The 21,887-nt window shown below is 38.2% G+C and overlaps 1 protein-coding gene across 1 annotated transcript in view; it reads right to left on the reverse strand.

The window, feature by feature from the left end:
* Nucleotides 1–140: 140 nt before the first annotated feature.
* Nucleotides 141–21,887, reverse strand: part of RIC1 (RIC1 homolog, RAB6A GEF complex partner 1) — a 60,458-nt gene continuing 38,711 nt past the window's right edge. Inside the window, exons 13-26 of the mRNA XM_070742578.1 lie at nt 20,126–20,164; nt 19,830–19,940; nt 18,055–18,144; nt 17,071–17,231; nt 16,421–16,559; nt 15,593–15,709; nt 12,393–13,121; nt 11,695–11,853; nt 10,664–10,800; nt 10,162–10,448; nt 8,898–9,095; nt 6,437–6,614; nt 6,113–6,301; nt 141–2,178 (exon numbers count right to left, since the gene is read on the reverse strand). Of these exons, the coding sequence (XP_070598679.1) occupies nt 1,890–2,178; nt 6,113–6,301; nt 6,437–6,614; nt 8,898–9,095; nt 10,162–10,448; nt 10,664–10,800; nt 11,695–11,853; nt 12,393–13,121; nt 15,593–15,709; nt 16,421–16,559; nt 17,071–17,231; nt 18,055–18,144; nt 19,830–19,940; nt 20,126–20,164 (2,823 nt within the window). The 3' untranslated portion in view covers nt 141–1,889. The remainder of the gene's footprint in view (nt 2,179–6,112; nt 6,302–6,436; nt 6,615–8,897; nt 9,096–10,161; nt 10,449–10,663; nt 10,801–11,694; nt 11,854–12,392; nt 13,122–15,592; nt 15,710–16,420; nt 16,560–17,070; nt 17,232–18,054; nt 18,145–19,829; nt 19,941–20,125; nt 20,165–21,887) is intronic.

Consider the following 21,887-nt stretch of genomic DNA (forward strand, 5'->3'; position numbering starts at 1 on the left):
TGCAGTACTTAATGCTGTGGTGTTAATAGTTATTAATATGTTCAAAACTACAGTATAGAAAAGTAGCACCACTTCTTTCTGATACAAGAAAAACGACAATTTTTGCACCTGTGATGGTAAACAGAATACAATGTCAGAAATATGGAAAAATTAGGTCATTTCCACCCCTTTATATTTTATTTAAAAGTTATTGCACATGTACCACTACTTAAAGTCTTAGCAACTGTAAAGGTTACACAACAGCAATAAAAACTGTCTAATTACATTTGTCAATAAAAAGACATGACTATGCCTTTCTAAGCAAATATATAAAGTCATAACCATTATTTTTTTGCTGACCCTCTTGACCAGTTTCCCAACATTAGCAAATTCCAGTTATATGGACTGCAACTCTCAGAATTCCATGGCCAATATAACAATTTTTGAGAATTCTGGGAGTTGAAGACCGAGACTCCACTTAGATTTGCTAAAGTTAGGAAGCAATATTTTTGACTGTTCATAATATATTCGTTCAGAATTCACATAGAGAATTTCATGAACTATGACTGTGGCTGGTGCGGATTCTCATACTACCTAAAAGATAAATTATTTTGGTCCACGTATGTATTAATTACACCCATATTATAAAAATAAGTGTTAGGTTTCTGTAGAAAAAGTAGTAGAGTTGCATTTTTTCCAACTGCACAGTACAAGCTATACAATATTTAAATTTTAATACTGTTACAGGTATTTAATATTACACACCAGTATTTATAATACCAATCTGGAGTCAGCTGAAAGAAAAAAATAAGTACCTCAAGCAAACATGAGATTCTGCTGCAGCCAGTTTTTCATAATATTGTTGTATGAAAGTTAAAATAAACATTTTTAGTTACAAGTATATGCATTATAAAATATTAGCAAGATGGTGGCTTAAATATATACACTGTACATTGCCATTACAAAGTCTTAAGAGCAGTAATATATAAATTGGTTTTATTTACACAAAAATAATCTTGAGGAAAGCATCTTTACAATTGAAATAAATAAGGATTCAGTAATTCATTTAAAATCTTTTTGCTCAGAATGGATCTGAACAAACTAAATGACAAAATGAAGCTGCAAATAATGCCAGATGAAAGTCAGTTGCATTCTGATAGAAGTGCAATTTTACTATTAGTTTTCCTGGAGTTAAAAGTACAAACATGCAAGATAGATAAAGCTACCCTACACTGTGGAGCAAATACCAAAAGCATAAACAGTAACCTTGAAAATATACAAGAATATTCACAAAAGATACAAGGTATTTTACAATTTTTAATATATAATATTTGGTGATGCCAAATTTGTGATACCTGCATAATTTATACAACAGAATTTAGCTTAATGAGGCCATCATTTCCTTTAGGCAATTAAATTACACAGAATGCATCAAAATTTCATCCAAGCAAGCTTCATTGTCAACTTGTTCAAGTTTTCGTTCAAAAACAGGGCTGCGATGGTACAGATGGGTATATCTTAGAATTGTCTCCAAGATCTTTTTCTCTTTCCTTAAAAAAATGCAATAAAGATCATATACACTGATACAGAGTAGGTGTTCTGCATGATTAGGTAAAAATAAAAGAATTTACAAGAGCTTCAAATAAATCTTGGAATACAGGTGAATATTGCCGCTTTTCATACAGTCAGATAAACAAAAGAACTGAGGAAATTACTGGGAAAGCATTCACAAATTCAAGGTAATGCTCTACTCATGTAAAAAAAGTATTCATTAAAAACAGAAACAAAGCAAAACTAAACTAAATATATGTTTTGGAAAAAAAATGATTACTGTACTTTCTTCCAAAAGCAGTGTTCTTCAATGCCATCATTATGAAGCTTTACTAAAACAATTATCATGTTTGATGCTGTCAGGAGACAGTACAGTCATAACTGCCTTCCTGAAGGGGATGGTCTTCCTTTTCCAATCCAATCATGTCCTCATCAGGTCGAATTGAAATATTAGGACCAGTGTCAGTTTGAGGACTAGTGCTGTGGTTAGTTGAAATCCGGTTCTCCTCTGTCCTTGGACTGGCTTGTTCAGCCACCCTTGATAGATTTGTAGGCTGAAAAGTTTCCTGTTGCACTTTTTCCTCCGATATCTCACTCAGCTTCTGCAGTTGTGGCCTGATAATGTTTAAAAATGGCTTATAGCCAGGACTAAACAACATAAGATAAGAAAATAAGCAATTAGTTCAAATATTTTAAGACTGCAAATTCAATAACTATCCTTCTCTGGTTATTAACTTGGTGTAGTAAGTCAACCCAACAGGTGGATGCAGTTTGCACAATGAAAATATGTATGATGCTCAAATTTTCGCTAAAATTGTTTTCTAGTGAATCACATGGGTATACTTAATTTTTTTATATCAACCTGCAAGGGGTTTTTCAATGCTTTTATCTGATGGAGATGGTTCTTGTTTTTCTTCCCATCTAATCTACAGTCTTGGAGCTTCCTAGCTTTTTTTTTTTTTTTTTTTTGAAAAATACTTTATTTATTTACAAGCATAATTAAAAACAGGGAGGGGGATTGGGGGAAGGGGGGACAGAATGAAAAGTTGGGGGTAGGATAGGATGGGAAGGAAGGGAGAATTCGAAAACAAAACATTTATAATAGAATTGTAATACAAGTGAGTTATAATACACAAGTGTCTTAGAAGAAATGTAATAACTCTTACTTTCTTAATCTTAATATTTATATATGGAGATAGCTCAAATGTAGTATTTCTTAGTATACATATATTGACATTAAAGTTCTAGCTGTGAAGAGGGGGAGAAAAGAAAAGAAGAAAGAGAGAAAGAGAAATAAAAAAAAAGAGAGAGAGAAAAAGAGAAGAATCTGCATTTAATGCAGACGTTTTTATGGACGACTTTTGTTTAATTGTAGAGTGGGGAGTATATAGGTGATATAGTGGGTGTGTATAAAGATTAATTATTCTGAAAGTAGTCAGTATGTTTATAGTGTGTGTTAAGTTAGTTAGAAAACAGATAAAAAGAGATTTGATTTATTTTCTTGTTGCAAATTTGATTAGTTTTTGGTGCTTCTTTTCTAATTTATTTTAATATTAATTTAAGTGTTGAAGGTACTTTTGGATGTGGTAACGTATGAACTTTACAATAAGAGTTTTTTGTATTTTTTCTGAGAAACCCATTTATGCCAACTTTCCCATGCTTCGTAATATTCTGAGTCTTTTTTGTTTTGTGCTTCCATTGCTATTTTAGACATTTCAGCACATTCGTTAATTTTCGTAATTATTGTAAAGAAAGAGGGTACTTGATCAGATTTCCAAAGAGAGGCATATGATATTCTGGCTGCAGTTATAATTTGTAGTATAAGGTATTTTTGTGTCTTAGTAAGGTTTTGTCTGAATATCCCCAAAAGATAGAGCTCAGGTTTGAGTGGTAATTTGATTGACATGACTTGGTCGATTAGGGATTGAATTGTTGTCCAGTATTTTTGTGCAATTGGGCATGTCCACCATGTGTGGTAGTAGGTTCCAGGTTTGATCTTGCACTTCCAGCAGGTCGGTGAAAAATTGGGAAACATTTTGGATATTCTTGCTGGGGGCAAATGCCAACGATAAAACATTTTAATTTGGTTCTCCTTGTAAGACATTGCAGTTGTCATTTTATAATTTGATGTCCATGTTTTCTCCCACTCAATTAAGTTAATCGTATATCCAAAATTCTGAGCCCAAGCTATCATACAACATTTCACTTGCTCTTCGGGGTTTTCTTGGATTAGTAAGTAGTTGTACAATTTTGAGATCATTTTTGTAGAAAGACCGAAAAGAATCGTGTCTATTACATTATTATTTTGAAATCCAAATTGCTTTTTGTGTTGTTCATATTTTAGTTTAATTTGTAAATATGTTAACCAATCTATATTAATTCCTTGATTGTTCAATTGTTGTTTAGAAATAAGAGCGTCTGATTCATCGAGTAATTGTTGGTATCTCAGAGTTTTAGAGTACGAGAAGAGATTGGGAAAAGTTAGTATTTCATTGGGGGATATCCATTTTGGTATTGAGGTGTAGTAATTTTTTTTTATAGTAAACCAGATTGTTATTAGTGTTTTGCGTAGGTAATGATTTTTGAAATATTTGGGTATTTTGTGGTAGTCTGCTGTCAAGAAAGTATGCCACCCAGCAAGAAGATCAAATCCTTCCAGTGTTAAGAGTCTTGTGTTTTGGAGCGTAATCCAATTTTTAATCATGGTTAAAATGGTCGCTTGGTAATACATATAAAAATCTGGAAGTCCAAGTCCACCCCTGGATCTAAGGTCTTGAAGGTTTTTCAATTTTATTCTGGCCTTCTTCTTGGTCCAAATAAACTTCTTTACTTGTTTGTGAAGAGTATTAAAAAAAGTTTTATTCAGATTTATTGGAGCAACTTGAAATAGGTAAAGAAACCTTGGAAGAATGTTTGATTTTATGGCAGCTATTTTTCCCATAATAGATAAGTTTAATTTTGACCATCTGTTAAGATCTTGTTGTATTTCTTTAACTAATCGTTCATAATTGTCTTTTTTGATAGTAGCATAATTTGAAGTCATCCAAATTCCTAAATATTTAATTTTTTTTGTGGTCTTTATTTTAATTAATTCTTCCAAGGTATGTATCTCTTTTGGTATCATATTTTTTGTCAAAATTTGTGTTTTATTTTTATTGATTTGTAGGCCAGATATTTCACCAAATTTATAAATTTCGTCAAATAAAATGGGTGCTGTTCGAATTGGATCTTGTAGGATGAATACAATGTCATCCGCAAAGGCCTGCACTTTGTAATGTTCTTTTTTTATCATAATACCGTGAATTTGTGAGTTGTTTCTTATAGTCTTGAGAAAGGTCTCGATGGCCAGAATAAAAATAAGTGGGGACAGAGGACATCCTTGACGTACACCTTTAGTTATAGTAATTGTGTTGGTAATATCATTGTTAAAAAGAATTTTGACCGATTGAATAGAATAAATAGTTTTGATTAGATTGAAAAATTTGGAGCCGAAATTCATGAATTTAATTTGATTTATAAGATAATGCCATTGGAGACTGTCAAAAGCTTTTTTGAGATCCATAAATATTAATGCAGCTGCTTTATCATAGTTTTTGTCATAGTATTCCAAGGCATTTAGTATAGTTCTTGTGTTTGTGGAAATGTTTCTTCCCGGAAGAAATCCGTTTTGGTCAGAATGGATAATTTTATTTAATATATTTTTTAGTCTGTCCGCAATTATTGATGCAAATATTTTATAATCAGTATTAAGTAATGCAATCGGTCTGTAATTCTCCAAATGGTGTCTATTTTCAATGTCTTTAGGGATAAGGGTTATATAGGATTCAAACCAGGACGCGGGCAGTTTTGCATGTGAGAGCACATTGTTATAGATGTCTAAGAGTATGGGTGCCATTATATCCATATGAAATTTATAAAATTCAGATGGGATTCCGTCTGGTCCTGGGGTTTTATTGTTTTTTTGTTTGTTTATTGCAGCCTCAATATCCGAAATAGAAATTGGTTTGTTTAGAAGAGTTCTTTGGTCATCTGTTATCATAGTTGTTTGTTCATTTGTTTGTAAATATTTTGATATTAAATCGGCATCCAAATTTGAGACTTGGTAGAGTTGTTGATAAAAGTTTTGGATAATTTGTTTTTTTTCAGAATTGGTCGTTTTCAGTTGTCCAGAAGGGTCAACTAAAGTATCTATGTTCCTATCGGAGTCAAAGTCAAAGTTTGGTACTGCAACCTACTGCTTTACTATGAGAAATATGCTAATTCAAGATATTGTGCACACCATTGGAAACATAATTCTCTAGTCATATTACACATCTTCCAATGTTGAAGTAAGAACTCTTGTCAAGTGTATTAATAGGAAGACTCAGTTACAAAATAATTCTACAGATAAATTATACCAGGTATTATATGCAGTATTTTAACATATAGAACATTGTCCTCAAAGAGATTAAGTATTACAATTACATCTTGCTATCTGTTAAATTTTGATTAAGTTAAACAGTATTATTTCTTTGTTTGCTGCTGTTTCTTAGAAAAGCAGCTTAAATCATACATACAATTAAAGGAGGTTCATGTAACTCACCAGTCTGAAGAAGCCCATCTTTCTACTGCCTGCAGTCCCATCTTAATGTTCTGCAACATTTCCCCATCAACCTCTGAAGACTGTGCCAGACTAAACACTTGATTGATGATTGAAGATTCTCGAAGGATCAGGCCTATGATCATGCACCAGTCCAGGCATCCTGCTTCCATGAAAATATGGAGCAAATACCTACAAAAGACCCAAAGCCACTTTCTAAGGCACAGAAGCAATCCCTTTCCCCCCACAGGATATTACTGCTGGTCCCATCTGCTAAGAACAACTTAAAGGAATCCCAATGACAATACAAACTCCCATCTCATTTACCGCAGCTGAACTTGTGATTTGTGCGGCCCTTTGTTGGCGAGCTCCAAGGAGATATGTTCCAATTCAGATTGCGTCAGACTCAAGGTGGAATAATTTTCATCCACCATAGTCCAGTCTCCATCCACAATAGAGCTTGTTTCTGTCAGATCCGTGGCAGAGCCAATGCTCCCCTCATCACCTGTCAAATACAGCAAAACAAATATTGATGTTTAAATGTCTCTGTGACTTATTTCAAATGTGCAAAAAAACTGCACCTCGGCAGTATAGATCATTTGGCTGTGTTTTATTTTTTATGGATAAATTATACAGTCATACCTCGTCTTACGAACCTAAGTTCGGCAAAAGTTCGGGGTTCGGGAGGCTGCTGAGAAGCCCCCCAGCCTGGCTGTCACCTTTTAAAACAGCCGGGCGGCTTCCCAGCAGCCTCCCGAAGCCGAACGCCAAACCCGAACTTCCGTGTTCGGCGTTCGGAGGCTGCTGGGAAGCCCCGCTGCCCGGCTGTCACCTTTTAAAACAGCCGGGGGGCTTCCCAGCAGCCTCCCGAACACCGAACCCGGAAGTTCGGGTTTGGCGTTCGTAACACGGAAAAAGTTCGTAAGAAGAGGCAAATTTTTCCGAACCCCGGGTTCGTATCTCGAGTTGTTCGTAAGACGAGGGGTTCGTATCTTGAGGTACCACTGTATAAGGATACTTGTGAAATATGAAAAGTATGAAACCTGCATGTATTTTTGTTTGTAGATGATGTCATGTTATCAAGTACCACATCTGCAGTGAACAGTAGTCTATGTGATGCACGGAAGTGTTTGGGTCATTCTATATCAAGTGATCCAAATATGAATATTTTTTTTTACCTGACGTCTTTAGATTTTTTTTGTTTTTTTGTTTTATGATGTACAATTTTAGTTAATTACAAATTAAAAGTTTTGAATTTTTTTCTTCATCAGTTCATTTTTTACAGACTTCTATAGTTTTGAAAAAGCGTGAATTTTTGGACTGGTATGTCTTTATATTTTTTATCGTATCTCAGGCTAGAATTAAGATAAAAAGGTGGGAGAGGCATAATCTTTATCAGAACGGTATCAGCTTTCATTTGATATGTCACAAGACTATGTTTCTTTATATTTTGTTTTGGAGAAATCAAATTCAAAATTTTAAAACGCATTTCCGAAAAAAAACATTTAATTTAAAAATTTCCAAAAATGCACATGCACCTGCTATGCTTCTAGCCATATCTGTACCAAAATTCAACTTGGCATTGTGATGAAATCATATTTAAAAATACAACTATAAACAACTATAATTTTTTTCTTTACATTTTGCATTCTCTGTCACACTATTACCAAATAACAAAATCTCAAAAGAAATTAAAATATAGAGGTAAAAATCATTGGTTCACTTGACATCGAATGACCCGTTTGCATCCCAAAAAAATTAGTGTATCAAAACAAGATAGTTGTGTTTCTATGGGAAAACTGAATGAATAATCATAATTGTGGCCTGCTGGCTTCCAACAAAAGTAAAGGGAGAAGCCAGCAAGGGGTTGCAAATGGCCTCACACCTAATGACTACATAGGATTTGCTTAATAATTGCAACTACAACTGCCACATTAAGTTGGTACAGTCACACAACATTGTACTTTATGATCACTTTGTGTATATTTATGATCGCTTAGTGGTGGAGTTGTCGGTTCCAAGTACCTCTGTTAAGGAATAAGTATCTGTACAGAGAGAACGAAGGTGAATCTAATAGCAAAGCAAATATACAAAGAGTAAACTTGTTGAGAGTAAGAGGACTGTCAGGAGGTTGTGTTTAATGATATCCTTAAGAATAGAAAGCTAAGAAGTTTAGTGATTGTTTACAAAGACAGACAATGAATGTTATTGATTTGAACAAGAGAGTTTGTTCCAGTGGTTGGGCATCAGGTTAGTGAATTCTAGTCCATCCTTAGCCCTGAAAGCCAATTGAGTGACTTTGGGCCAGTTAGTCACTCTTAGCTCAACCAACCTCAAGAGGGTTTTTGTAGAGAAAATAGAAGGAGGGAGGATTAGATACGTTTAGCACTATGAACTGTTTATAAAAATAATAAAGGTGGGATATAAATAAACTTTTCCCCTCAATTTAATATTTATTATTCTGTTTCTGCCCTTTGTGAACACTGCTTATTCCAAAAGAAACTAGCATGGTCTACATACATATAGATACACTATCTTGTGAAGAAGTTCTACATTGCTGCTGCCAATAGAATTTCTATTTTGAAGTCTTTCTAAATACGAATTCATAAATATATTATTGGTTTGTTTTTCCTCTGCTATTTAATCCTTTACCTTCTGCGTTATTCCCAAGAAAGATGAAGAAGCAAATGGCAGTTGTTATATATGAAAATTATGTTTTTATTTTCAGATAAAATAAAATACTTAGAACCACTTAAAAGAAAGCCAAATATCAGAATAAAGAACTCACCCACTTTACTTAGCAAAGGTAAGAGGATTGCTTCCTGCGTTTGAGGACCATGGGAAGATGCTGTATCCATCTCTCTTTGGGAGGAGCTGATGGCACCAAACCAGCTTTGACTCCTTGGTACACCTGGGATGCCAGAGTCTATTTCCATGTTTAAAAAGCTGTCAGCAGACTGTGATTTTAAGAGTTGTTCCCCTATTACTGGAAATGAGAGCATATGAACAAGCTGTTTTTCCAGCCTTAAACATGTTGTTTAAGATTTTAAGCCTAATTCATACCAAGGACTTGTAATCAACTCTTCCTACTTCAGGATGCCTATCATAAGCTTAAGCATAGATTGATAAAGCAACATACAGGGTGCGTTTCAAAAGTAATGCATTTTTAAAAAAAAGTAATTTATTGAACAGATTTGCACAAACACTTAAAATTCTTCAAAATACTGTCCTTGGGCCTCTACACATTTTTTCCAGTGACTCTGCCATGACTGGTACGTGCCCTGGAAGGCGTCTTCGGAGACCTCCTGCAAGGTCTTCACCACGGCTGATTGGATCTCTTCTATGGATGAAAAATAGGTTCCTTTCAGGGCTGGGACAAAAATAAGTCTGCTGGGGCGATGTCAGGACTATAGAGGGGTGGGGCAGCGTTGGCACCTGATGTTTGGCCAGGAACTCGCGGACTCATAGCGCGTTGTGGAAAGGTGTGGTTTTTGTCCATAGAAGAGATCCAATCAGCCCTGATGAAACCTTGCGAGAGGTCCCTGAAGACGCCCTTCCAGGGCGTGTACCAGTCATGGCAGATTCGCTGGAACAAATGTGTAGAGGCCCAAGGCCCATTCTACTTTGAAGAATTTTAAGTGTTTGTGCAAATTTGTTCAATAAATTACCTTAAAAAAAATCATTGCATTACTTTTGGAACGCACCAAATTGATTTATTTTCTTTCCTATGAACGCTTTAACTGTAACATTCATCAGGTAGATAGCATTAATTCCAACAGTAACTTACTTCCAACAATTAATTGTTATATGTTTTTATTCCTTGCTGAAATACAGTTTAATTTCAAAGATTGAATTAAACATGTTTAATGTTAATGTGCTAAAGTGCAACATCCCTTGAATTCAAATAGTATCAACAATGGATTTGGTACAAATATGAAAATAATAATCTGATCTGAAAACACAAAATGAAAGGCAACTGCACTGTAAGACTCAATTTACTATAAAGCTACATTTATATTCTGATAAATTAAACGAGAGGGAGGATAAGATACCTGTTCTACATTTTCCGTTCTTCAAAGGTGAATTGATAGAGCACACTGGAATAATGGGAAACGGCCAGAGAAAATCTTTGTGTAATGTCTTCAAGGCAGACACAAAATCCTCCACACGTGCAGCTCTGTTGCGCTCTTTACACAACCAGCCTATCAACTCAAAACCCAGCTGTGCAGCAAAACAACCAAGGTCTTTAAGTCTGATTTCTTCCAGAAGACGTCGAGCATGTCTCCACAGCATCATGTCAATATACATGTTCTCAGCACAGTCACTTTCCTTACTCAATCTACAAAGGTGGGAAAATAAGACGGTTAACACCAAGAAGTAACTTTCATTTTATTTATGGATTTTGCCTAGTTTTATAGGAATCAGGTTGGAGTCTTGTGAAATTTCAGCATCAAATACAATCAGCAACATAGTAATAATCTGTAATTTAATACCTGCCGGGTTAGTGCAATGAAATACGTAGCAAGAAATGTATATTCTCTTCTACTTGGTTACCTTTTGCCAGATGGGCCAGATGGCATGCTCAGGGTTTTTTGCAAGTTAAATTTGCCAGTTGGAAGTGTCTCTCCAGATTGAGACAAACTAATACTGCGATGTCTGAAGAACTCAAAGCCACCACTTGAAGTAGGTTCCTACATGGAAGGATGAAAGGGATAAGAAGAGACAGGTTGGACACTTGGTTAGAGTCAGACAGTGTCTAAACAGATTAAATCTAAAAAGCCAAGAGCAGACTGGCTGAAAACTAGAAAAGCTGAGAGCAGTTTTTTTGGTGAAAGAAATATTTCTAATGAATTTCACAATGAGTTATTCAAGTAATCCTCCATCAAACTTTTTTGCTTTCTTGATATATCATGACATTAAAGTGGCTACTGTTGCAGATAGGCTTAATGCTATATTTGGTTATTTTTCAAAAAAGGTCTATAACTTTTAGGATCTAAAACCCTTAGCTTAACAGAAAAAACCAGGCATCTTGTCATCTGCTACCAAAACAGCACAGGCCTAGTTTGGATATCTTGCAGATAGCAGACATCAAAGGACAACTATAAGCAAATAGCGGTTTTGCTGACTGAGAAAATATGACTCTTTCCTCCTATTCCCTTTGATCAAAATACCCGACTACCCAACATCAAGGAATTTAAAAGCAACCAGTTAGAAATGGCAAAAGTGGTAGTACGATACAGACTCATGAGTCATTTTGATTTACAATACTTTTACCACACTTCTGTTTCCAGGACTAAACAACACATAAACAAATCTTGTGACACTATAGACAAGCAAAGCTTGCTTAAGATGCCAAATACAGGTTGCAAGTTCTAGTTATCCTTAACAATCAAACAATCATGTTCACATACAGTCATTCATTAATAAAAAGGACTTGGTTTAGTATATGATTAAAATCGATTTATGGAGGAAAATATCTGATAACTGGACAGTTAGCAAGTTCCACAACTGACTTGAACACCCCCACCCCCAAAATTACATCTGGATTAGTGTCAAAAACATTTATGGCCATGTGCCTTTCAAACCTGAGTTGTTGGTGTAGAAGGAGGGGTCTCCGATTCGCCAGAGCCAATGGCTTTCAGAAATCTGATCATGTGTCGACAAAGATCCCACTTTCCTTTCTCCAACGCTGTATTGAATAGCAGAGTTGCATGCTGCCTACTAACTGCTGGAACTTCCATATTCTGGAACCAATGTAGAACATTTTTTTCACAGAAGCCACTGATTCTTTTTATTTGGCTCATTAATAAGCGAACAGAAAAAGTTGCAGATAAAAGCATTCTTCAAACGTCACATCTTTGATTTCATTGTCCGAGTTCAATAATCATGGCCCATGATTTTACTGTCCATGACTATGATAGGACTGTTAAGTGGAAATGGCCTATAGCAGGGGTAGGCAAAATTGGCTTTTCCATGACATGTGGACTTCAACTCCCAGAATTCCTGAGCTACCATGATTGGCTCAGGAATTCTGGGAGTTGAAGTCCACAAGTCATAGAAGAGCCAACTTTGCCTACTCCTGGCCTACAGGGACCTATTATATCAATCGGCTCTTGTATACTTGACTGCATAGTAGACAATTCCCACTTTCTTTTTTTTAAATTTCAAGCTTATTTAATAAATATATATTTGTAAGGGACAAAGTTCTACCAAAATAATGTGTCCTTTTGGTTGTGTGCACACCCTATCACTTTTTCCAAATAAAATGAGTGAATATAATTACCTGCAGAATAATAAGGTAAGATGCAGCTGTGTCTAAATCCTGGGCCATTAAACACTCTTCAAACAAGTCTTTTGGATTTCCAACAGCAGCAAAGAGATAATTCCACAGGGCATATTCTGTTTTTCTAGCACAATGAACAACAGTCTGTAGGAAGAGGGGGAACTCTGTAATAAATTTAGCCACAGTGGGAAGGAGAGGATCGGGAATGGGATCCCGTGAGGTAGCTTCTTCTTCCAGCACTTCGTGGAGCATCAGTTCTAGTACATGAGGAAAATATGGTAATGTGGCACAAGAGTGAGCCAAAAGCAAGGCTTGTTCGCCTAGGTTCCTCACCAAAAGCTGGCGTAAAATGTGATGGAGGTAGATCTGAGATGTTCTCTCAACAATACAGAAGGGGAAGAGGACCTCTAAGTGTTCAACAGCACTGCTGTGAGTGTATAAACAGTCATAAAGCACAGTGTCATTGACAGCACCGAGAACCAAGGCATCTTCAAACAAAACAGCCAAGGGGTAGATGTTAATGTGGAAAGGCAGCATGATCCGTCTTGAAAGAAAGGAATGTGGTTTGCGATGGTCCCTGGGAAACAAAGGAAGCCAGACCTTCATACCTGATCCCCCGCAGCTGAGCCACAAAGCCTCCAATAAGTGCCGTTTCTGTTTGTTGGAACGGCATGTCGTCCAAACATTTTCTACAGACTGGGCAAGTACAACAGGAGCACAGAATGGCAGCTGAGAACATAGGAATAATACTGGTTATACTTCTCCCTTTATACAAGTTGTTCATCAGGTTTTATGTGGAAACAAACAAACATTAATTCTGCTGATATCTCATTCTTCCTTAATATAAGCATGATCATGTTAGTTTACTAAATTAATGTAACTCTCCCTAATGTCCTCCATAATTTTCTTCATATTACCCCGTTACTACAAAATATTTCTCCCCTATTTTTAAATGATCAGCAATATAGCTTATCTATTGTTCTTTGCTCGGTATTAACATAAATGAGTTACTGAAGTATGGAAATGAAGGAAAAATTCAGTTAAAAATAATCTAATGTTACAATAGTGCTTATACAGTAGAACTCTGACTTACGAGATTAATTGGTGCCGGAAGGAGGCTCGTACGTCGAAAAGCTCGTATGATGAAACATTGTTTCCCATAGGAAACAATGGAAAAGCGATTAATGCGTGCAAGCCCAAGGGCGGAGGCGGCGGAGGCGGCTGCGGGGAGTCCAGCGCTGCCTGAGCTGTGAAGGTAAGGGCCAGGGAAAAGGGAGCCAGGCTGCTTTTTCTTTCCCGGGGGAGCGGGCGGGAAGGGCAAAGCCTCTAGGCTGATCTTTGCGGGTGGAAAGTGTGGGATCAGGCAGGGCGTAAGGCGGAAAGCCTCATTTTTTTGAGGGGAAAAGACGTCGGCTGAGGGGTGCCTGGTGCTTCCCGGCGAGGAGGAGGAGGAGCTGGGCTCCGGAGGGGCGCACGGGGAACGGCTTGAGCCGCCACCTTCTCCTTTCCTGCTGCTGTTGTTTCTCGCCGCAGCCTCGCGTGCTGCTTATCCCTCGCTGAGGCGAGAGAGCCGCGGGGCAAACAGCCGGCACCGGGCGCAGCCTTTTGCGAGGGAAGCCACCGACGCAGCAGGAAAAGAGAAGGCGGCGGCTCAAGCCCTTCCCCGTGCGCCCCTCCGGAGCCCAGCTCCTCCTCCTCCTCGCCGGGAAGCACCGGGCACCCCTCAGCTGACGTCTTTTCCCCTCAAAAAAATGGGCAGCACTACCGCCGCCACCGCCGCGGGGAGAGGCGGGCATGTGGGCTGACGGCATTGGGCTTGGTGGAAAGTCCGGGGGCAGCTCCAACGACTCCCCTCCCGTGGCTGCTGTTGAGGCGGCAGCGGCGTCCGCCTCCAGCGCACGGCTCTCCATTCTTCTCTTTCCCCCTCTCGGGCTCCGAATGTGGCGGCGGGAAGAGGAAACGAAACGCAAGGCAGCGCGTCTGCAGGAACGGGTGGTGGGGCGCCGTTGTTGTCCTCACGGCGCAAAGCCACACAGTCCCGGATCGCTTGCTTCCCCGGCCAGCAAGCCGGCTGCCTGGGAAAGCGTTTTTCAAATGCGCTGCTTTCCCAGGCAGCTGGCTTGCTGGCCGGGGAAGCAAGCGATCCGGGACTGTGTGGCTTTGCGCCGTGAGGACAACAACGGTGCCCCACCACCCGTTCCTGCAGACGCGCTGCCTTGCGCCTCGTTTCGTCTTCCCGCCGCCGCATTCGGAGCCCGAGAGGGGGAAAGAGAAGAATGGAGAGAGAGCTGTGCGCCAGAGGCGGACGCCGCTGCCGCCTCAACAGCAGCCAAGGGAGGGGAGTCGCTGGAGCTGCCCCCGGACTTTCCACCAAGCCCAATGCCGCCAGCCCACATGCCCGCCTCTCCCCGCGGCGGCGGCGGCAGCAGTAGTGCTGCCCAGCGCTCCGGCGTTGTCCGGGCTTCTCCCGCCACGCGCAGCCCAGCAGCTCGCTCCGGCTGGCGGCGGCGGAGGAAGGCGAATGCGGCTTGGAAGCTGGGAGGGGGGGCGGAACGTCTTTGGCCACTTAGCTCTTCCTCCGAAAGGAAAGCGTGGAGGCTGCCTCTCTCGTCCCATATTCCGCCCCCCTCCCAGCTTCCAAGCCGCATTCGCCTTCCTCCGCCGTCGCCAGCATCCAGCTCTTCCTCCGCTTCTTGCTTCTCTACAGAATGACAGCCGGGCAGAGCCTGGCGGCGGCAGAAGTGACACTAATACCCCGAATTTGGGCTCATAAGTAGAATCAAAATATCTCTCCCCTCCTAGCTCGCATCTCGAAATGCTCGTATATAGAGCAGCTCGTATGTCGAGGTTCTACTGTATTTGCTACAGATATTAAATCCCTTATTTTTACCTCCCCTCCCTGCTATATTTATTAAGATATTGCTACAGTTCACATTGTTAGTTGTGTTTGAAAACAGCCTTGTACATTAATCTCTATCATACAATGTCGGGTAAGTGCTATTTGAAAATAATAATAATTGAAATAATTGAAGCGAATTCTAATTTGCATCTTAATAAAAGACCATTACAGAGAAGCAAGAATTTAGAAAAGTTAGTCTTTATTATTGCTTGCTTTAATTGTATGATCAACAAAGTATTACACATTCAGATTAATTCACAATGTGCATTTCATTCATTGAGATTTTTCCATGTTAACTCACAAGTTTCCTTTGGTTGGGACTACTCTCCTTTTCTCGTATCTGAGGACCTGATCGATCTCTCTGTACCATGATTAACTGTCCTGCTAAATTTAACATAATGCTCTCTGCATCACAGGCCTTAAAGAAAAACAAACATTTATTATTCCTTTTCAATTTTGCTGACTATTTTTCTGAAAGTTCTAATACATCATTATCAGCACTGTGTTTATATAAAAGCATACAATTCAACATCATTCAATCTATGCTGGTCATAAACAAAAAGCTGATGACCAACCGCCTTCTCCGAAAACTAAAGCTGACTATTATTCATCAGACTGATCACATTATAACCCCTATCTCTCCCCATAGTTTATTTTTGATGTTAAACATCACAGAGCCATGTTGAATCCTCAAAGTTTTACAAGTAAATTATCATTCAAACCAACAGCAATTTCTTAATAACATCATCTTTATAAAAAAGAAAACCCTACAGGAGGCTGCAAAAACAACAGCAAATCCAAATCATTCCTTCATAAAGATATTATATTAGGAAAAACAATATTAGTTCAAACACATCATTTTTCTCTTGTTTTTAACCTAAAACACCATGATTTATCAATTTATCAACCACGTCCTCTCATGAATCTTGCCCCAACAATTGGGGAGATGTAATAAGGGACAGTGTTGTCTTACTTATTATTATTATTATTATTATTATTATTATTATTATTATTATTATTATTATTATTTAGATTTTTATACCGCCCCCCTCCGGAAAACATATACTGTTTTCAAGTAGAAAATCTGCTTTCTTTAGCTTAAAATAATTTTTAAAAATCCTGTAGATACCTGCTGTGGCATTTTCAAGCTGATACCTGTCTCTGTTCTTACTGATGTTAAAGTAACGGACACAACAAGGAACGGGTGAGGAATATAACGTGACATAGAAACCTCTTGTAGAACCTGAATACTTGTAGTGGGATTAGGCCTGAAATACAAAAAAAGTCCAATGGTCAATCTCCTATTAATCCCAAATAAACATCTGTGAGATATTCTAACATCTTTGTCTATCAGTATAATAATAATTTTCAGATAATACAACAATGCTGACGAGCCAAGATATTGCAAATATTCCATGTGACCAAATAAAGCAAACAGCATTGAAAAGTAAGTCAGATTACATTGTATATTGAATTATTAACTATATTTTCCTTTGGAAATTTTCTAATGCTACTGGTTACGGAAAATATTTATTTTCATTTTTAAGGTTAGTTTTGTTGAGTTCCCAAACATAAAGTACCTGCTGAGCTAAACATGACTTAATGCCTGGAGTACTGAACTCTGTGTTAGTATTTACAAGGGGGGGGGGAGCACATCAGAATCAAAAAGGACTCAAAAATCAAGAGATTTTCACCAAAGGATTCCTTCTCCCTCACTCTTACTCTAAAAAAACATAAAGTAAAATGAATTATGCAATAACATCTTTGAAATATACTTACCCGTCAGATTTTCTTTTAATACTATAAAGGCAAATAGAACAGTCTGCTCTGAACAAAATTATGATGTCCCGAAAGACGCTGAGCAATAGAGTTTCTGCCTGCACTTTGGTGATATGAGCAAATGCATTGTCCAGATTGGCTGTTCGTAAATATACTCTAAGCTGAAAGAATAATGAAAACCTTTGATCACAAACTTATAAAGAGAATTTAAACTAATTTTCAAGCCCTGTCCTTTCATTATAATAAGGCAACCTGGCTGATCTACACCATGACTACCTATAGGTAGTTGATTTTTCATGGAATGGATTTTTCATCTCTGTTGTGATATTAAATACTCTTCATTCACTATTCTTTTCCTCCTTGAGATGAAGAAGAAAGAATAGTCTATGCATGTATATGTTATTCTTACATTAAAAACACAATGCAAAAGTAATATTGGGCAGACATTTGAATCCTACAGTATGAAACAATATAACTTTCATGGAGGTAAATCTTTAAACATTTTTAGAGGGAAAATCTAATTTCTGAACTATCACACTCATAAGAAAGATAAGACTAACATCACATTATTTATGTTTGGATATAAAAATTTGGGGAATTTCTCCTATGCCAAGTATATGCCAATACAGCCTGTCATAAAATGTCCTTGGAGTTTTAGAGTCTACTTTTTCTTTTGGATTTTGTTTGAAAAATATAACTAGACATTCCTTATCCCAATAAGGTAACATCAGCTGCAATTTAAAAAAGCTTAATTTACAAAAATCAGAATTTTGAGGAATATTAATTCTAATCCTAATACTTTCTGAGAACAGAAAGAAAAATGTAAATAACAAATAGTTTTTCTTGTTATTTGTAATTGTTATTGCTAGACAGGCAATAAAGTTTCTAATATAACTAACATAACAGGCAGATTTCTATTTATTGTTGCCATAAAAGTGCACCAAAAGGAGAATTTCAGTCTTTTATATTCAAGGCCTGCCTTACCTCTTCCTGGCGGTCACTTAAGTTGTAACATGCAATGACAATGAAGTCATTCCACCATGCTAAGCCTCCAGTAACAGTCATATTTTGTTCCTAAAATTAAATGGAAAGCTAGAATGATTCAACTTTTAAAAAATCCACTTACCCCAACAGCTTATCCATCAAGACTAATATAATCAAAGTTAATACAATTACATAATAAAAAATGTTAATAATATTGCTAATAACATTTATAGATAATCATTAGAATATTAATTTTATTAACTCTTCCTTGGCCCCAAGTATTCTAGAAGTCAATCTTAAATATTATATTTACACAACTTATAAAAACATAAGGGTTTTGATATCACTATATAATCATTACTGATTGATCTTGACAGGGGAGCACATGCTATCCCACTAGAAAAAAAATCGAGCCAGAAATGCCATTCTGAATTTGAAAGAGCTGTGTCAAGCTCGAGACGTCAGATCTGATCCCATAGGAAATGTTTTGATGCTGTTCTGAACTTGCTGGAATTTTTAAAATGGTTTTGGCAAAGTCTGAATGGCATTGCAAAAGGCCCATTTGCTATTGAAAACATCTGTTTAGTGCTCAAAACAAATTGTTTTCCCATTTTAAATATTCTGCATACTTTCCTTGCTATTGAAAGCTATGTTATTGTCGTAAATTTCCAGAATTTCCTGAACTGTTTCTGGCTATAAGGCAAGAATGATGGAGTTAATTTTACCTAAGTGACATGTGCACAAATTGGATATACCACTTCACCCACCACTACTACCACCAGTATTCCTTCAAGTTGGGGTTTTAAATTTTAAAAATCTGAGCATGAAAGTAGAAGAAGAATGTGTTATATAGAGTATAGAATAACAGAATTGGAAGGGACCTTGGAAGTTTTCTAGTCCAACCCCCTTAGGAAAGAAACCCTAATTCTAAGTTGTTTCTCTGCTTGATTAGTTTCCACCCATTGCTTCTTGTCCTGTCTCAGATGCTTTGGAGAATAGCTTGACTCCCTCTACTTTGTGGCAATCTCTGAGAGATCGGAACACTGCCATCCTGTCTCCCCTGGTCCTTCTTTTCATTAAACTAGACATACCCAGATCCTGCAACCATTCTTCAAGTAGTACACTTTACATGATATTGATTCTATCTCTCTGTTTATGCAGCCTAGAACTGTGTTGGCTTTTTTGTTTGTTGATTTTCCTTCATGATTCCCTCAGTTTATTTTATATATTACATTATATATAACAAACCTTCCAACAAATAAAAAACAGAAAACTTCAAGGATGCTTCTACAGAATTACTTGTTGTAGCTTTGGCAGAAGGAAGAATCCAGTTAAGCTGTTTTGGGGATAAAGATACCCATGGACTGCCTTCTCTCCCCACCCGTATTATAATCCACTTCCTCCATTCACAAAATTTATAAACAACGGAAACAACATGGCCTTCCGCATCTCCAAAATGAATTCTGCCAGAATAGCTATTAGCCAACAGTTCTATTTTTAGCAAAATTATAAGAAATCCTTTAATTACAATATTACTGGAATGATCTATTTTTATAAGATACTTTCCTCCTTTCTCCTAAAATACAAAAGTCATATCCATCATTGAGCACCGAGACAAGAATCTAATGTAATTGTCTATTATTTAATACACACATTACATACATTACACACAACAGATTAACAAGCAGTCTATAAACCTCAATGACTTTCTATAAATTGGTAATAACATTTTTAGACTAATGTTTCTTTCTCCACCAATTCATTCAGCAACTCACCTGGGTAATGTTGCCAAACAGTTTCCATTTTTTGGAAAGCAGAGAGTAATGTGCAAAGCCAAATTTGCCAACTACAGCTACATTCTGTCCCATCTTATCAATGGCTGAATACTGTTTATGAAGAAAACAAATGCAACTTATCAGATCCTTATTAAAAGAAGAATTATCCTAACTATCCTATTTCATCAATAATGATTTCTAATTCAAGCTGCCTCATCCATCATTTCTATAAAAAGTAAAACTTCTATCTCAATACAATCAAAATGGCAAAGTATTCATGTTTTAAAGCAACTTACCCTTATGGGCCAGTTGATCTCTAAATATATATTGTGAATCTTTAAAAGAAAAGAAAAAAGAATTATGAAAATTTCTTACATGTCCTCAAAATCAATAGATAAAATATTACATGATTACACCTGCAAATATTTATTCCCATTTTCAGTAGATGATCTCTGGGTATCTCTGTAGTAGATATTCAGCATTTTTTATTTGCATGTATATTTTACCGTGTTTCCCCTTTAATAAGGCACGCCCAGATAATAAGCCTGACAGGGCTTTTGGGGACATATCTTGAAACAAGTCCTGCCCAGAAAATATCCCTCCAGAATACTTTCTGGGGAAAGGGAGGGGGGACATGCTGGAAGCCTCTCTTTCACCTGCGGGCACTCTTTTGGCCAGGAGAGCGAGAGCAAGCAAGAGGCAGGTGTGCACATACTCCGCAGGACTAGCTCAGCTCATCTGGGCTCTGCCTACGTCAGTTTAAAATGTGTTCCTGCCTGTGAAGAACAGGAGGTAAGCATTGATCCCATCATCACAGGCAGAAGCACATTTCAAAACACTGCTGAAAGCAGCCCAGAGCAGCCAGCCCAGCCCAACAGAGTGCCTGCTGCAGAAAAACCGGCTCCCGATTGGGAGAGAGAGAGAGAGCAAGCTCCTTCAGCTCTGCCTCCTGCTGCTGTCACCTCCTTCGCTCACCTCCCACTGCCCCTTCAGCTCTGCTTCCGGCCGTCACCTCCTTCCTTGCCTTTCAGCGCCCCTTCAGTTGTGCCTGTTGCCGCTACCTCCCTCCTTCGCTTGCTTGCTGCAGAAAGGGCGGCTCACAGCCACAAGAACGATAACGAGAGCAAGCAAGAGGCAGATGCGCACATACCCAGTGGGACTAGCTCGGCTCCTCTGGGCTCTGCCTATGGCAATTTAAAATATGCTTCTGCCCACAAGGAAGAGGAGGCGAGCATCGGTCCCTACCTCCGCACAGGCAGGATTGCATTTTAAAACACTGCCACAGGCAGCCCAGAGCAGCCAGGCCAGTCTTGCGAGGTGCACGTGTAGCCTCTCCCTTTTGCATGCATGGTAAAGGGGAGAATCGGGACAGGCAGACGCCGTCAGGTAAAGAGCGACCAGAATCGAGGAAATCCTCCCGCAACAGCTGAAATTTTTTTTGGGGGGGGGGGGGACTTCTGCTGCTTTTACTTTTGGCTGCACAGAAGGAAAGCAGCAGAAGTTTTTCTTTCTTTACCCCAAACTCCGGCTCTTTGGCTTCCAAATCCAGCCAGGGCAGTGACCGCTCTGGACGACCGGTCGTTACCCGGCAGCTTCTGCCTGTCCCATTTCTTTCCCTTGCCGCGACGGGCATCTTGTGGTGGGGAAGGCTGTGAGACATGTGACCTACCTGTGAGTTGTAGCTCCGTTGTGTTACTCAGTGTTGTGTCCAAGGAAGAAAGCCTATTGTAGTGATAAAAGAAAACTTTCGAGTTCGAGAAGTTTGATTGAACTTCGCGAGAAGTTTTTTTTATGTAACGGAGCTACAAGTTCCAGGTAGGACACGCATCTAGCGGTAGGGCACAATTTGGAGATAGCAGGTGAAGCAGCACTGGGTGGGGAAGGCCATGAGACATGTGTCCTACCTAGGACTTGTAGCTCCATCACATTCCTCAGCATTGTGTCCAGGGAAGAAGCCTATTGTAATGGTAAAAGAAAACTTCTCGCAAGTTCAAGAAGTTTGATGAGAACTTTTTTTACTGGGACAATGGACTTTCTTCCTTGGACACAATGCTGAAA

The sequence above is a fragment of the Erythrolamprus reginae genome, chromosome 2, assembly GCF_031021105.1.
Source record: "Erythrolamprus reginae isolate rEryReg1 chromosome 2, rEryReg1.hap1, whole genome shotgun sequence".
Lineage (NCBI taxonomy): Eukaryota > Metazoa > Chordata > Lepidosauria > Squamata > Dipsadidae > Erythrolamprus > Erythrolamprus reginae.